This window comes from Lethenteron reissneri, chromosome 33, assembly GCF_015708825.2.
Source record: "Lethenteron reissneri isolate LAM-NWPU_2019-01 chromosome 33, ASM1570882v1, whole genome shotgun sequence".
In the NCBI taxonomy this organism is placed as follows: Eukaryota; Metazoa; Chordata; class Hyperoartia; order Petromyzontiformes; family Petromyzontidae; genus Lethenteron; species Lethenteron reissneri.
In genome coordinates, this window is record NC_083811.1 from 1,160,741 (window position 1) to 1,178,368 (window position 17,628).

At 55.4% G+C, this 17,628-nt stretch overlaps 1 protein-coding gene across 2 annotated transcripts in view; it reads right to left on the reverse strand.

Moving 5' to 3' along the window:
- The window catches only part of LOC133350168 (UPF0606 protein KIAA1549-like), a 59,493-nt gene that overhangs the window by 12,385 nt on the left and 29,480 nt on the right, over positions 1 to 17,628 (reverse strand). The window contains exons 11-18 of one of the 2 annotated variants that reach the window (XM_061564224.1): positions 17,360 to 17,547; positions 13,683 to 13,864; positions 13,021 to 13,121; positions 12,426 to 12,802; positions 10,840 to 11,027; positions 9,612 to 9,738; positions 7,595 to 8,256; positions 4,529 to 4,836 (exon numbers count right to left, since the gene is read on the reverse strand). In XM_061564224.1, the coding sequence (XP_061420208.1) occupies positions 4,529 to 4,836; positions 7,595 to 8,256; positions 9,612 to 9,738; positions 10,840 to 11,027; positions 12,426 to 12,802; positions 13,021 to 13,121; positions 13,683 to 13,864; positions 17,360 to 17,547 (2,133 nt within the window). Of the gene's footprint in view, positions 1 to 4,528; positions 4,837 to 7,594; positions 8,257 to 9,611; positions 9,739 to 10,839; positions 11,049 to 12,425; positions 12,803 to 13,020; positions 13,122 to 13,682; positions 13,865 to 17,359; positions 17,548 to 17,628 lie in introns of both variants that reach the window. The other variant, XM_061564222.1, reaches the window with a different exon arrangement.

A 17,628-nucleotide genomic window follows, 5' to 3' on the forward strand; every position in this document is an offset into this window, starting at 1 on the left:
TGGCCAGAGAGGCTGGTAGTGGTGGTGGTGGCAGGACCGAGAGATGGGAGGGGGGGAAAACCAGTGCAAGAAAAGAGAGGCACTGAAGAGAGACATCACGGCTTCTCAGTATTCCGCGCAGTTTAGCGCAGGATTGACGGGCGCGGCGTAGCGCGTCGGGTTGATTTAAACCAAACGCTCTCACTCGCTCATTCTCACTCTCGTTGTGTAGCGGCGCAGACAAAAGCTAAGCTGGCTCCCCATTAGGCTGAGTAAGCAATTGGCTCTCGTTAGGAATGGTACAAAGCGCCGGCCGGCGAGCACCGTCGCTCAGGGAGCCGAAAACACAAACACTGACGAACAGAGATGCACACACACACACACAAGGACAAAGATCCCCCGTGTAGCCTGAACAGCCAGTTGGAGCAAGTGCTGTTCATAAGCACGTATGAAGGCCGGCAGGGCACATAAGGGGTTGGGTGCCAAAACACCACGTCCGACCACCTTTGCCTCCCTAGAGGCGATATTTTACACACCACCCCAGGTACTGATTTTGAGGCTGAGCCGATTTAGGGGAGGCCCAGGACCGATTTAGATAATCGTCACTGGTGTTGGCCGTGAGCGGGAATCAAACTTGAATCGTGTTCATAGCGCAGCGTGCCAACTGCTACACGACCGCTCCCAACACACGTACAAACATACAAAGATACACACACACGAGGAGATGCACACAAAAGACTGCTTGGCAAAAGAAAAAGGGGAAAAAAACCGTCACTCAAGCAACATTTTTATCACAATCTCATTTCCCCGCACATCGCTCACTCGCGCTCCATTGCCGCGGGAGCTGCGGGGAATCCAAATCAAATTCTCACGGCCCGAGCCGCCAATCCGGAATCCTGATTCTGGGAAGGCGGCGCTCGTCACGCAGCTCGGTGCCTCGGCTCCGGCCCTCCGTGTCAGACGCGAGGGCCGCCGCCGCTCGGCCACCAGAGGGAACCCCGCTGTGCGTGTGCCGCAAATGACCTTGAAAGTGATTGATGTCGCTCGCTCCGCTACGCCCTCGGCCAGAGACGCGTTTTTAACGTCGTGCCGCCACGTGGCTTGTCGGGGGTCGCACCGTGTCGTTCCGCACGACGTCCGACGTTTCGCTCACAGAAGCTCCCAGCCCATTGTGCATGTGGTGAGGTCACCAGGAATAAACATCGTGGGGTCATTCAGCCACTGTCCCGGTGTGGTTAATGACACTGCCACAGTGCCTCGAAAGTGCTTTAGTAATTAGGTAATGTTATGTATCGATTTAAAGCTTTCGTGACTGCAGGGATTCATCTTCTTGGTTCTTTCGGTAAAGTCACGTAGAAGGGAAGTAATAAAATAATAAAAATAAAACATAATAAAACAATTCTCACGACGTTTCGGCCACAACGCAAGCAGCCGTCCTCAGGTGAAAACCAGGTCCGTCGAGGCGACAGAGTCTGAATGAAACAGCACACGGGCTTGGAGCATATATATAAGCTGGGCGCATTGACAAAGGAATTTGCATTCCTGTTGATATGCAAATTCCTTTGTCAATGCGCCCAGCTTATATATATGCTCCAAGCCCGTGTGCTGTTTCATTCAGACTCTGTCGCCTCGACGGACCTGGTTTTCACCTGAGGACGGCTGCTTGCGTTGTGGCCGAAACGTCGTGAGAATTGTTTTATTATGTTTTATTTTTATTATTTTATTACTTCCCTTCTACGTGACTTTACCGAAAGAACCAAGAAGATAATGTTATGTAGTTTGGTCTTGTTGGCTCTGGACAACACCGCTATGTTGAATGCTCTCCTCTCTCTCCCTCTCCCTCTCTGTTTATTTGTTTTTTTTATTTCGCCTCTCCGATTGAAGATCCGTTAACGCCGCTTGACCCCTTGCGCGCATTCATCAAAAGGCCGCGATGGAAGGAGATGGAAGAGGGGGTGGGAACTCATCGGCGATTCCCAGCCAAAAGCTTCAGAGAGCAATCGATGGAAGCTACGCGCAGGGTGGCAGCGGCAATGCCAAAGCGGCACGCATCGCTCTCAGTGGAGCGGAGCGTGGGTTTGACCCCAGACAAGTAACCGCCGCTGCTCCCCCTCCCGTGTAGCCTGTAACAGATTGTTGATGCAAGTGCTGCTAGCGAGCACCTGTGAAGGCCAGCACGGCAACACGAGGGGTTGGGAGGCCAGCAACACACCCGGCCGCCTTTGTCTCCCCAGTGGCGATGTTTACACACCGCCGCACCAGGTACTTATTCACACACAGACACACTACTCCACAACCAATGGGCCCGCGCTTCCTGCAACACAAAGGCAAGAAGCACCGAGGACAGGGTGGGTGGCTGAGTCGACCGAGCGGAAGCCCATGATAATCGTCACTGTTGTTGGCCGTGAGCGGGAATCGAACTCGGGTGGCCGGGTTCGTAGCACAGCGCGCTAACCGCTACACCGCCACTCCCCTCAGTGCCGGATTAAGCTAGTGCGGGGCCTGTAGCATCTGTTATAAAGGGGCCATACATAATAATAAAAAACACAGAAATATTAAAAAAAATTTGTACTTGCATAGTAAAGTAATTGTATATTTTCATTTGCTATACAACCAGATAATACGACAAATCGATAACCTTAAACACCCAGTCGTTCATAAAAGTTCAAGGCAGTATAGTACTATAGTAATAGAGCAAGTGCAGAATCACTGAACCGGAATTGATAGCTTGAAAACATTTAATACGGGGCCCTTGAAAGTACGGGACCTGTAGCTTATGTAGCTACTTTTGCTACTAGGATAGGCCGGCACTGAGTCTCCCCCTCACCACCCCCTACCCCCCATTTTATTTAAACCACAAAACTGCCCCTCCCCCTCGTCAGTTCACCCAGCAATCTGCAGCATCAGTAAATCGCGCAGCACGCCCGTTGACTCAGTCACCCGGCTACGCTGGAAGCAGAGGGCAGTGCAGTAGGGAGGGGAGAGTCGTCGTCATCAGGGATCGATTTCAGCCGGGTCAGAGCAGGCCGGCTACCCAGATGATATTCACGCACCTGGCGGCTGGGCCAACAACGTCCACGAAACCTCTCGCTATGTTGGCAGGAATGAAGAAACTTTATTGATTTATTTTAGTGACTTTCTTACTTTTTCTCTACTTTGCACTATCGTTGTTTGTTTTGGTTATTGTTTTTGTAGCTTGCTGACCAATCCGCAACTACTAGACATCTGTGAAAAAGAGCTTCATAGCTCATCGGATTCCTCCTGCAATCTCAATTCGGATTACTACGAGAATTGTTCCACCGATTCCAGTCTACCAGTGACCTGGAAAATATTCTGTGAGAAACTAAGCCCTGATAGTATTGTCCATTGTCATTGTTATCATCATCATCGTTATCGCCCCAATGACCATCATCGCTGCTGCTACCAGGCCAATCGTCGTCGGCACGGCAACGCAGTGACATGCGGAGCCATCGACCTTCGCCGCTTCCCTCCCCCTGGAAACGGCTGAGTCACGGCTCACGGCTCTGATTGAGAGAGAGTGAGAGCGGGCAAGAGAACCATAGTGAGTGGTGGGGGGCAAGAAAGATCGCGCTTTAAAGGCAATCAATAGAGCGAGAGAGGGCAAGAGCGTGAGAAAGGCAGTGGGAGAATGAGAGAGTTTGAGTGAGAGACAGTAAGAGAGAGACGAATAAATAGAGCGCAGGAGAGCAAGGAAGAGCGAAGAGAGAGCATGAGAGAGAGAGAGAGATAGAGCACCATATTTCTCTACTCGGAGTTGGTGGCCCAAGACACATATCTCATCAGCCAAGAGGGTTGGTCGGATACCACTTGGAGTGGCAAATGCCACCCGGTGTCCACCATGGGCAAAAATCTCGTTTATAGACACACATCCTCCTCCTTCTCCTCGTCGTCGCATTCCGCAGATGACTTCTGTCACATTCGCTATTTAAAAACAATATTTTATCAAACACAAAGTGGCACCCTTCTAGAACTAGTTACTTATTTTTTTTAATCAAAGCCACCGAGATGGCCTTGCTGTCGCACATTGTGATCTAGAAATAATATTTTACAAGAAAGTAATTGGCAGCAGTTGCCACTCTCGGTGACTACCGATGGCTATTTTCGGGCCAATGGCTCAATGCTCTGTAGATTATATTCTTGCGCAATATGGCAATATGTTTAGGAGCTAAATGCCAATGTGGAAGTCTGCTGGCCATGATGAGAGGGCTTCAGGCGAGCGAGTTTGTGTCGTTTTGCATTTCCTCTTCCATTGAAGAAAGGCAGACAACAGTGGTTCACTCTATGGTCCATAGTTTGGATTGCATGGCCACAGTCGCACTCCTGCAACTCGTCTTGAATTCATCATTTATAAAGGAGGCGCATGCATCGTCCTGTTGATGTTCTGATGCGATTGACGGTACACCGCTACATTATACACGCAGTATGGTGATGTCACCTGAGATGTAAGGCATGGATGGATGGACGGAGGCCACAAGCAAAGTTTTTGGCGTCCGTGCATTGCCTGGCGCATGTGTGTTGCATCACTCACGCGAGGTGTGGTGGCGCGTGGTGGTAGCAGCCACCCCGGGGTCGAGCGCCATCACTCCCCGGGCACTCCGCGTGAACTCCCGGGGGTAGGCCGAGGCCTGGAAGTAGCCTACAGCGCCAGCCTGGTGGTGAGGCCCCGCCTGAGCAGCCGAGAGAGGAGGCTGCGATGAGTAGGCCGGCAGTGAAGCCTGCAGCCCGGGCAGAATGTGCTGCTGCTGGTGCTGCTGCTGATGATGATGATGGTGTTGATGCTGGTGTGGGTGCCTGTAGTGTTGCTGAAGGTCATGTGAACTGTAGTCTTGATGGGTCCTGTAGCACAACACAAAACATCTTTGTCAGGGCTGTCTACAGAGGAGATGCATGGAACTGCCAGCCCTTTCATACAGCCGCCACCTGTCCTGGTTTACTCAGGGTTATCCTCTCGTTGAGGTTGCTATCCTGGAACATCTTTAAGTCTTCCCAAGACAATTGTGTAATAATAACAGCGATAACGCCCCACTCACGACAATCCATTTGCATGCAGTTCTCAGGTATTCTGCTACTGTGAGATATTCTTCTTTATCCCATGACATCCCCTGGTTGCTTTGTACCTCGCGAGGTGTAAACTTTACAGCCTGTTTACCCGTGGCTCAACAGCCCGGCGCGAGGGCGTCTCTGCGGTCGCTAAGGAAGCTTCAACGTTGCCGTCACGGCTCAACACGTCTTCGACGCAACTATGACTCGTGCCGAGTTTGGGGCTGATCGCAAGGGCAGCAGCAGCAGCACTCATGATCCAAGACATTAGTGGCTATGGAGCACGCAACACGTTGTTTTCAAATTATGATAATAGGTTTTTCCCCTTTCTGGAAATAAAACAGGTGTTAAGATGTTAAAACACCAAACTGAAACCTTTGCAAGGAATCATGTCTGCATTTACCACATATACCTGTGGTGAACATGCAAACAAAAAAACATGCTCTGACAGTTTGTGCACTGTCTTTGTAACTGATTGGTCCACACCAGAGACAGCTTTCTTTAGAGCCTAGTCTCAAACAGTGTTAGACCAGAGGACGCCAAAAAGCGTGAAAATGTTTAAACATCTTAACACCTGTTTTATTGCCAGAAAGGGGAAAACCCTATTATCATAATTTAATACTGGCAAAGGAGGTCTCAGACATTGTTTTCATGTTATTATTACTATACTTGTTAAGCCAGGAAAGCCTCACTGCACCTTAATACTCTTTTCCCAGGAGGGTCCTGCCAAGTTTTCAGAGTAAGGGGGGAGATGTTTGCTGCTGTGTGTGTGTAATCCCAGTTGAGTAATTTGCAGTGTAATTGTTCAGCATTGGGGTATCTTGGTCAATACCGGTTACAATTTAAAGCAGACAAAAACCTGAACCGCGTGATGTTGATTTTACATATGGAGGTAAAAACCGGAGGTTTCTGAGAAAAATCCATGCGACCAAGTGGAGAGAGTCACGCAGACTCCAAATATACATGCGTGACGGTCGGGATTGAACCCACGAACTCCTGCATACCAGGCGAGGTAGTTGACATCTCGCCACCGCAGCGTTAAGTATTGCACCCGCACTGTTTGACTTGACGATCCGAGGCGGGGTAGTCACCACCTCGCCGCCACCACCACCGTGGCGGCGTCCCACGCTGGCGGGATGAGCACACGGGCCCGCCAACGTGGCCACTGTTGCCCGCAGCAACGGAGTCGCGGCCCGCAATTAACGCCCCTTAGAATGCCGCAATGGAATTAACGTTGCAGAGGTCGGAACATCGTGTAAAATAGCAGCCCCGCGACGGAGTGTTGTGCGATCGCCAGGGTGATAGGGAGCGGCGGTCCGAGTTGGCAAGATAATTAATTATTTGACTTTAAGTGCCAACCCCCTCACGTTTTCCATCCCAGCTGGCGTGGGGATTCGCGCGGAACGGCGAGGAGGCCTCAGTTCGTCTCCATCTCATCTCCACGTGGGGATGAGATGTCCTACATCTCGGCTATCCGACATCTCGGATGAGATATCGTACATCTCCACGTGGAGAGTTCGTCTCCGTCTCATCTCCACGTGGAGAGTTCGTCTCTGTCTCATCTCCACGTGGGGGGAACGCGGAAAGCTATCCAGCAGTACCGGGGGGGCGCTGCCGTGGGGGTAGTGGTTATCGTGCCGGAATCGCAATCCAGACGTCGCCGGTTCCATCTCCCGGCGCGGCAGTTTAAACAACGATACAAGTTTCTTAAATCCCTCGGCCTTGGTCCACCCCGCAGTATAAATGGGTGCACCATAGTCGATCTACAGCTTGTGATCGGTGGGATAAAGTGGTGGCTACTACCACAGCTTTCCGATGATATCTGATCAGCGTAGAAAAGTAGGCCAAAGTAGCTCTCCAGAGCTCTCGCTAGTGAAGGCTCTTCCGTCAGCAGCAACGCTAGCGAGCCATTGTCGGGCTGCGCCTCGAACCTTCCCCTCACTGCGCCACAGCTCAGGTGTCCGTGTGACACAGACCATGGGGGAATCAGTTCGGGCAGCGACCGCGAGCAGGCGGACGGTATCCCATGGAAACGAACGGTACGACGCCATCACTACGGCAACGAAAACACTCGCCACTGCAGCCATGGTCGCTCTCCATGGCTGACGGAACAAGTGTCCTCGACTCTCACCTCTCTCTCACCTCTCTCTCACCTCTTCCTCTCTCTTACCTCTTCCTCTCTCTCTTACCCCCCCCTCTCCCTCTCCTCTCCATTGCCCTTCCACCCTGCCCAAACTATTATTCCTATAATGAGCAAACCCTCCCCCACCACCACCTCCGACCCACACCGCTGTGTATCCTATCAGCACTTCACAGGCAGCGACCGTGACTGTCGGAAGGGCACAGGGAAAGAGAATATAAAATTTGCCGCACTGTTTGGAGAGATAAGCCTGCCGTGCGTGCGCCCTCCTTCGAGTGACGCACGCGGGAGCACGGCTCGCTAACTCGCCATGATGCGGGCGCAGGGATAGGATTTTAAAAAGTTTGTACAATATCCGCCGCAGGAAATTTGACGGTCGCGTGTCGCGAGCACACATGCGAGACAACGTCGCACCTCCCGGATGGCTTCGGATGAGAGGCCCACAACGCGCTTCCGCTGCCCCCGTTGCTGGCAGGAGGTGCTGCCCCATCTTGCACGACCCACAATGTCCCGGGACCGCCGTCATGAGCTGCGAAGGCCGGCAGCGCCGTGCCGGCTCCGTGACGATGATGCTGTTGGTAGTTATCCACCGACTGCTGACCGTGACGACTCTGATTGTGCTGATGCTGCTGATGCTGCTGATGCTGCTGCTGATGATCAAAGTGACCTCCTCGCGGGGAGGCGGGTGGCGGAGTCTGCGGCGGGGGCGGAAGCCGGGGGAGCAGTAGGGAGGGGGCAGGCATGGTCGTGGGGGGCCGCCGAAGACCCCCGCCCGTGGTCGCGGCCGACACGAGCGCGAATGCGTCGTCCAGGAGCGAGTGCATGCGCCTGCGCGCCTCCTCGATCGACGGCTGCTGGGGGGCGACCGGAGACTGCGCCGGAGTCGCCGGCGGGACCGGGGTCCCCAGCGGGGACGGGGTCCCCAGCGGGGACGGGCCCTGCGACGGCGGCCCCTGGGAGCCGGGTGTCCCCGCGGCCCGGGGACTTACGGCCTCGCTGCTCGAGGGGTCGGAGGGCGAGCCGGCGGTCGCGGGGGCCGTCACGGCATTCTCGGACGACGCTGTGTCTGCCTCGGACTGGCAAAGACAAAGATCCACCGTATAGCCTTCAACAGATTGCTAGGCAAGTGCCGTTAGCGAGTAGCACCATGGAAGGCCGGCACGGCACATGAAGGGGTGGGTGGCCAACACCACCCCCATCTTAAATGTTCTCTCCGATGTATTACACACTGCTCCAGATACTGGTTTAAGGCTGAGTCGTAGCACGGTGCGCTAACTACTGCACTTCCCACCCCAAACTGAACACACGCGACCTCTGGATTACAAGTCCAGGGTACTAACCACAACACCAGTTACACCGGTGACATCAGCAGGTACCAGCTGCCTCGCTTGTGCCGCGTGAGCACCACGCTCCGGCGGACGCGCTCAGAGTTTGATATTCAAGTCAGCATCACAGCCGACACTGGCGGCTTGATTTATTACCTGTCATGTGCCACAGCCTTCAAGGCTGGTAAGCCTTGGTGAGATGACCATTATGGATTCTACCAAAGCGCCCGATCTCACATACACACACGCACACGAGGGGGAGGGGGAACACCCCTCCACTACTGAAGGCTCAGCTCCACACATTTTATCTATTGCGATCAAGTCAAACAGTGCGGGTGCAATACTTAACGCTGCAATGGCGAGATGTTAACTAGCTCGCCTGGTATGCAGGAGTTTGTGGGTTCAATCCCGACCCTGACGCCTGCTGCTGTATATTTGGAGTTCACGATGTCTTTCTCCCCGTGGTTGCGTGGATTTTTTTCCGGGTCCTCCGGGTTTTCCACTCCAAATTTGGAATCAACATGCATTTAGAGCGTTTGATTGTTACAAATTTCCACGTGATGATGATGATCAGCTATCATTTGTTGCCAGATCGCGATACCGAGCTGCTGGCACTGCCCTGCCCGTGGGTGACCTCTGTGGCAATGTTGCCACCTCGGCTGGTCGTGTTCATCAGGCTCACGGCCTTGTAGGGGGGGGGGGGTGGTGGCACGATGGGGGATCGAATCGCAGTGAGTACCCGGTGCGACGCGACAGAGCCAGCACCCAGGGGAGACAAAGGCGGTCAGGCGCGGTGTTCGCCGCACCAACCCCTCATGAGCCTCGTTGGTGCTAGCTGACAGCACTTTTCCCACCGACCAGCGCGGTGAAGTATGGTCAAACGACCTTCACAACCGACGTGGCGTGAGGAGGTCTTTCATCCAGCAGCGAAGTGACAGAGTGCTCTCTGGGTAACGAGGCCCTAGTTGTGGGAGTCGCAATACAAAGAGCCCGACGGCCCCCGTCCGGCACGTCGCAGATTCAGAGCGAGGGGCACGCACGGCCCTTGGTCAGTCCACTGCTGGATGAGGGCCCCCTCCGTGGCGGGGCCCCTCCATGGCGCTCACCGCGTAGGCGGCGTTGGTGAGCGGCCGGCTCGAGCCATCGTTGTCAGAGGGCAGCAGCTGCTCCTGGTCGGTGTCGCTGCACTCCGCCCCGGCGCGCTTCCTCCTGCGGGAGCCACGAGCTCTCGCGCTGCACGGGCGGGGGAGGCGGAGGGGGGGTTGAGGGAAGGGGGGTTAGGGAACCGTTGACTCTACAGCCTATACGGGGCCCACCGGTCAAACGTTTTCCAAAACGCGAACGCGAGTCGTCGACTGGGGCGGCAGAGTGTTGGTGGCGCGCTGGTAACGCTCGCACCTCACGGCAACAAGCGCCTTACTGCGTGTGGAGTTTCTATGTTCTCTCCACCCGTCGTGCTACGGTTTCCTCCGAGTCTTCCGGTTTTTAACGCGCACGCACACATGCACACGCGCACACGCGCACACACGCGCACACACGCACATACACGCACACATGCACATGCGCACACACACATACACGCACAAATGCACATGCGCACACACACACATACACGCACACACGCACACACACGCACACACATACACGCACACACGCACACACACGCACGCACACACGCACACACAACACGCACACAGACGTACACGCACAGTGGGACTGGTATGGGGGGGAGGGGGTCTCGTGTGTGAGGCTGCGTCGCTATTAGGGACGCGCTATTGGAGACTGGCCACAATCATCAAAGCGCTGCCCATTGGAGAGTCTGTTTTATTTGTTTACCCAGGAAAGCATCACAGAGTCTCAAGACTCTCTTCTGTGAGGATCCTGCATTGCGATGTTTGGCCCCTGCAATGAGGCACTGAGAAGCACTCTCTGCTCACTCGCCCGGAGCGCCCCCAGCGCTCGCTCACCCGCTCCCTCGCCTGCCTCAATCATCCACAAAACAAACCCCGCGGTTGTTTTGCTGCGTGCGTTTATTTTGCTCCCCCTTACTCAGTGAGCAATCAAGCGGGCGGGCGGGCGGGTGGACGGGCGGGTGGACGAGGCGGGGGGGGGGGGGCATTGAGCTCGTGGGTAAGAGAGCGGGCGGGCGAGCGGGTGGGCGGGCGAGTGTGGGGGGCATTGAGCTCGTGGGTAATAGAGCCAGCGGGCGGGTGGGCGAGTGTGGGCGAGCGAGGTGGCAGGCGAGCGAACGCGTAGATAGGTGAGCGGGCAGGTGAGCGAGCGAGCGAGCAGGTGAGCGAGCGAGCGAGCAGACGAGCCAGTAAGGCACCGCACCCTCTGGGCTCCACGAAGACGTCGGGGAGCAGCGAGGCGGGGTCGAGCACGCGGTCGATCTCCCTCTGCGCTCGCCGGGCCGAGTCGTCCCGCGCCGACCTCCTCCGGGCCGAGCCGTCGCCGGCGCTCGCCTGCCCCTGGGCCTTCTCTCTCCTCCTCTTTTTTTTCCTCTTCTGCTGCTGCTGCTGCTGCTCCAGAGTCGAGTCAGGCTGACGTTCGTAGGGCGAAGAAAACCACAAAATAGAAGCGCCGAGTGCATGCGTGCGTATGAGTGTGCGTGAGTGTGCGTGCATGAGTATAAGTGTGTGTGTGAGTGTGCGTGTGTGTGTGTAAGTGTGTGTGCGTGTGTGTGTGTAAGTGTGTGTGTGTGTGTGTAAGTGTGTGTGCGTGTGTGTGTAAGTGAGTGTGCGTGTGTGTGTGTAAGTGTGTGTGTGTGTAAGTGTGTGTGCGTGCGTGTGTAAGTGTGTGTGCGTGTGTGTGTAAGTGTGTGTGCGTGTGTGTGTAAGTGTGTGTGTGTGAGTGTGTGTGTGTAAGTGTGTGTGCGTGTGTGTGTAAGTGTGTGTGCGTGTGTGTGTGTGTAAGTGTGTGTGCGTGCGTGTGTAAGTGTGTGTGCGTGTGTGTGTAAGTGTGTGTGCGTGTGTGTGTAAGTGTGTGCGTGTGTGCGTGTGTGTGTAAGTGTGTGTGTGTGTGCGTTGTATTGTTTGCTCGCGTGCTGCTGTCAGACACGGCCGCCGTATTCTGCCGAATGGCGCGATCCCGACCGCCGCTCGCAGCGGGCAGCACAAAGCACGTGTCACGGTTCGGCGGTTATTGTTTATGAAGCTAACAAGAGCAGTGATAAATAATAATAATAATCATAATAACCATCCTCTGGATGCTTTTAGAGTATTTTTAGAAAACGGCGAACTGGCCGGAGGCTCGTGGCGCCGAGCGGGCAACAAAGCGCGTCACCAGCCGCTCGGCTGGCCTCTCAAGTCGTCAAATACGTCTCGAGACAACGCACCACTTAATAGACAAACTAATACACACAAACTTCATCCACATGAGGAATCGCTCATGAATCTGCATCATGTCCCCGTCCCAGAAAGTCGCTAGATTTGTTGCTCATCGCTTGAAGGTAAGCTCGAGAATTACACCGTGTCGACTCGCAGCACCTTACGTCGCATCTCATCCCCGACCACTAAAATGCCCAGCTGCAGTCCAGCCGAGGGGACCCCCAGGGGCAGCCGTCACTGTGTGCGACACACCGTGAATGCAGCACCGTCCTGCAAGTGAGCTCAGTCTGCCAATCGGGGGCGATGTTGCGATGTGGTGTTTCCCAGTAATTTGCGAGTCATTTTTCAAACGTGGAAAATCCAGGATCTGACACGGATACACATGGCCTACTCTATTCCATTGAGGGTCCTCTTGGCTAGACTACAGCAGGGCATCGGAATGGTGAAGATGAGATATGGATACAATGCACAAGCGGCCTTTAGAGGCTCGGGAAAACTAAAAAAAGTCTCAGGATCTTGAGAATAAATAAATGGTTCAAATTGGCGACAGCCAGGGTCGCGCTCGTGGTGAACTCGGTGATGCGTCCTCACCGCCCGCGTCGCCAGCTCCATTTCCTGGGCGTCCCGGGCGGTCGGGGTTATCGGCGGAGTCTGCTGGGGAGAGCGTGGGGAGTGCGAGAGAGGAGAGCGTGGGGAACGTGGGGGAGGAGAGCGCGGAGAGAGTGGGGGAGGAGAGCGCGGGGAGAGCGGCGGGCGGCCTGGCTCCCGCGTATCCGGGAGAGGCCGGAGCGAGATGAGCTGGATAGGGGGCTGTCTCTGCGCGTGAGTGCGAGCACGCGAATGCGAGCGGGAGCGCGAGCGTGAGCGCGACGTGTCCCGGCTGCTGCCACGGGCCGGCCACGTCACCCCTCCTCCTGCTCTCCCTGAGTCGTCCAGCATAGAGGATGACCTCACGCTCCACTCCGAGCCTGCGGACAACGGAAGACAAGGTTTTTCTTTTAGGTTTGGCAGTGTTATCCTCCAGCATCAGCCGATGGTGGAAATTCCACGTTCCTATCGTGTGGCCGCAGTGGACACGCACAGCGTGGGGAGGCCCTCATCCAGCAGTGGATTTACAGAGCGGGCAGCCCACGTCACCGTTACGCTGGGATGGGCGATGATGACGGTACCGCCCACCCCCCCTCACCGAGGCGTCCGTTCCTCAGCGGCGTCTCGTGGGACCCCGGAGAAACCCTGGTGTCTCCCCGCCCGGCGCTCAGCTCCGACTCCGTGTCGGATGGCTCCGTCCTAGCGCACCGCATCACAGGAGACACCGCGGCAAAGATGGAGACCCCCTGTGCCGCCGTTGCCGAGCTCAGTGCGCCAAAGGCCCAAAGCGCCAAGCAGGGAGGTGTTTATCACGGCGTGGGTTCTCGTGGTTGTGCCACTGGGCTGTGCCAAGTGTTTTCAGGCCGTATTGAAGGCGATTTAGCGAGACGTCACTCCTGACCAGACCACGTGAACAACGCCACAAAGACAAAGGCCCCCCACCACCCCTCCGTGTAGTTAGTTAGCACGACGGCGCTGGTCCGTACGGGCGTGACGTCGTGCTGGGCAATGTGGCCTACATGGGGGTGATGTCGCACTGGCCTCTCTCCGTGTGGTGCTGTGAAGAAGGACCGTTGCCCGAAACGTCGCCTGTTATGAACTCGCCCTCTTCAAGGCCACGCCGTTTTTGATGGGGGCACCGCTAACAACGCGGCAGTATCGGCAAAGAATTCGCTTAATTTTGTCACCGGGCCGGAGAGTTTACGGGTTTTTATGGCACTCCACGCCGAGCCGTGCTGGTGCCGCCGTTGCCGCGGTTACCGGCCGTTCTTGCCACGCAGCTTGTTCCGCTGGGGCGTGTGGCTGCGCGACGAGGGCGTCTCCTTGGCGACCGAGGGCGAGCGTGACACCCCGGCCATGACCTTCACGGGGGTCGCGACCTCCTGGTCTATGCGCAGGTCCGAGCCGATGGTCTTCTTGGCGTAGTCGAAGCCCTGCACGCTCTGTCGCGCGCGCCGATCGTCGCGAGTAAGTCGGGGGTTCGCCGCTCGTCGCGGGGAGGCTCGCGGTTCGATCCGGCGGGCCGGCCCGGCTAACGCTGCGCTGTGGTATTTGTTAAAGATCCGGCGACGTGGTCGGACGGTGGTGGGGCATCGCGTGCCGGCGTTGCGGTCCGAGTTTTACCAAATTTGAAAAATTACTCAATTGGAATCGCACTGCAGCAGCAGCGATCGTTGCCCCCTGCTGTGAAACCACCGCCGCCACCACCACCACGACCGCCACCACCACCACCACGACCACCACCACGACCGCCACCACTACGACCACTACCACCACCTCCACCACAGCAGCAGCAGCGGCAGCGGGGCTGCATCTGAGGCACAGCGGCGCCTTCCTGCACCATCATCGTCCCGCGCCAGGATCACGTCTACTCAATTATTAATATTCAATTATTATGATTAGTATAGTAAATATGCACATTGTACTCCAACAGTGCATTGTTCACGATTGTATGCTAAGTACATAAATATCACTAATTGTACATTGTATGCGAATGTACATAATGCATCAATTTACACATTGCATGCTAATTGTGTATTATACGTAAAAACCATGGTACACCAATTACTTATTTTAAGATGACTGTACACACTCATGGCAAATTGCACTCTTATCGGTCACTGATTGCACAGTGTACCACCAGACTGATTGCGCAGTGTACCATCAGACTGATTGCACAGTGTACCATCAGACTGATTGCACAGTGTACCATCAGACTGATTGCACAGTGCACCATCAGACTGATTGCGCAGTGTACCATCAGACTGATTGCACAGTGTACCATCAGACTGATTGCGCAGTGTACCATCAGACTGATTGCACAGTGCACCATCAGACTGATTGCGCAGTGTACCATCAGACTGATTGCACAGTGCACCATCAGACTGATTGCGCAGTGTACCATCAGACTGATTGCACAGTGTACCATCAGACTGATTGCACAGTGTACCATCAGACTGATTGCGCAGTGCACCATCAGACTGATTGCGCAGTGTACCATCAGACTGATTGCGCAGTGTACCATCAGACTGATTGCACAGTGTACCATCAGACTGATTGCACAGTGTACCATCAGACTGATTGCACAGTGTACCATCAGACTGATTGCACAGTGTACCATCAGACTGATTGCGCAGTGTACCATCAGACTGATTGCACAGTGTACCATCAGACTGATTGCACAGTGTACCACCAGACTGATTGCACAGTGTACCATGAGACTGATTGCACAGTGCACCATCAGACTGATTGCACAGTGTACCATCAGACTGATTGCACAGTGTACCATCAGACTGATTGCGCAGTGTACCATCAGACTGATTGCACAGTGTACCATCAGACTGATTGCACAGTGTACCATCAGACTGATTGCACAGTGCACCATCAGACTGATTGCACAGTGTACCATCAGACTGATTGCACAGTGCACCATCAGACTGATTGCACAGTGTACCATCAGACTGATTGCACAGTGTACCATCAGACTGATTGCACAGTATACCATCAGACTGATTGCACAGTGTAACATCAGACTGATTGCACAGTGCACCACCAGACTGATTGCACAGTGTACCATTAGACTGATTGCACAGTGCATCATCAGTCTGATTGCACAGTGTACCATCAGACTGATTGCACAGTGTACCATCAGACTGATTGCACAGTGCACCATCAGACTGATTGCGCAGTGTACCATCAGACTGATTGCACAGTGCACCATCAGACTGATTGCACAGTGCACCATCAGACTGATTGCACAGTGTACCATCAGACTGATTGCACACTGCACTATCAGACTGATTACACAGTGCACCACCAGACTGATTGCACAGTACACGCTAAAATGACAACGAGACACTAATTCTACATTTTGTGCTAATTCTACCCAACACACGCGAATTGTCCATCAACGCAGATTGCACCTCAACTAATTGCACGTTGTACATCGAGTGTAGCTTGTACACAACGTGTACACAACGTGTACACAAGGTACACGCGGTGTACACACCAGGTACGCAATGTGTACATTGGCGACGGCGAGGTGCCGCGTCTAGGCGGCAGCTGTAACCGTTCCACTGCTCGCCAAGCGCCGTCGCCCTCCCGGTCTCGTGGCCATCGACTGAGCGAGCGCTCTCGTGCGCTCGTGCTCTCGTGCGCTCGTGCGCTCGTGCTCTCGTGCGCTCGTGCGCTCGTGCTCTCGTGCGCTCGCGCTCTCGTGCGTACGGCGCTTTCGTCGGCCCGCTGCTGGACGAGGGCCTCCCCACTCCCTCCGGGGTCATTTGATTGTCCATCGCCGCCGCGGTCACCGCGCGGTGTTTGGTGACGGAGGGCAGCAAAGCCGTGGGAGCGTAGAAGTGCAGTGCAACAGCAGGTTTTGCCGCGCCGCCCTCTGCTGCCCACCACGTGGCCTGGCATCAGCCAATAGTAACCTGTTTGTGCGCACTGGTCGCCCATCCAAACGCTGTCCAGGCTCAACGCTGCTCAGCTTCCGATGCGATCGGGTGATTTGGTCAGATTCATCCATTAATATCATAATTAATTATAATAATGAATTATAATAATTAAAATCAAACAATCGTCCGGGTCAAATGAGCGACGGGGCGGCCCTCGTCTCCTGTGTAAGCCCCAAGCCAGTGGTGAAAATTCCACAGTGGTATGGCAGTGTCCAGTGTGTGCACAGAATAACCAATTGGCACCTGACTAATTGACTTGATGGGTATCGTGTCGGCGAGGCAGGCAAGGGATTTCAGTGAAGGGGTTAACAAGAGAGGAGGAGAAGGATCCATCAGCGTCTACAAGTTGTTACCTCGACCTCTGACCTTGAGGGGTCAGCCTCCCCCTCCCCCTGGTCCAGGGAGACGCTGCTCTGTGCAGCAGTGGAAGAAGCAACGGCGACCGTGATCACAGCCACACCCGCGACAGTCATCAGCAACAGCATCATCAGTAGCAACGCATCACGATCATCACCATCATTCGCGCCATCATCATGGTGATCATGATGATAATCAGCAGCAGCAACAGTATCATCATCACGAACATCCTATCATCATCAGCAGCAACAACAATAGCATCATCATCAGTCGCCAGGCCTCCCAAGATGTTGGCTCGGGTAAAACAACGCGGAGGAGCTGGAGCCGAGGGGACGGGGACGCGAGACGGCTTCGAACCGTGGGGGGGGGGGGGGGGGGTGCCACCCAAACCTTCGCCAGTGGCTACTGCCGTGGAGTGGTCGGTACTGGGCACGCGAGGGGAAGTGACCCAGCTATCGAGTCGCGTGCAGGCGGTGCAACTGCACCGGGTCCCGGAGGGGTCCAGGCGCCAGGGCCACGGAAAGAGCCGTAGGGGGAGACGGGACGGGAGGGGGGAGGGGGGGCCGTGCCGCCCACGCGGCGGCGCTGTGAGCGCGGCGGGGGGTGGCGGCGCCGCCCTCGGCTGACCTTTGCCCTGTGGATGCGGCTCATGGTGTCGGCCTTGAAGTCCATGCGGTTGGAGCGGCACAGCTTCCAGTAGAGCACCGAGGAGAGCGCCAGCGCCAGCGCCGCGGGCACCACCACGGCCGCGATGATCCACAGGTTTCCCGCGCCCCCCACGGGCGCTTGGCTCGGGGACATCACCTGCATCACCGCTGATGGGAAGAGGGGTGGACACCGGGTGAGGTACACCGCACGCCTCTCTGTGGTGGTGCGTTCCCAGCGGTGGTGCGTAG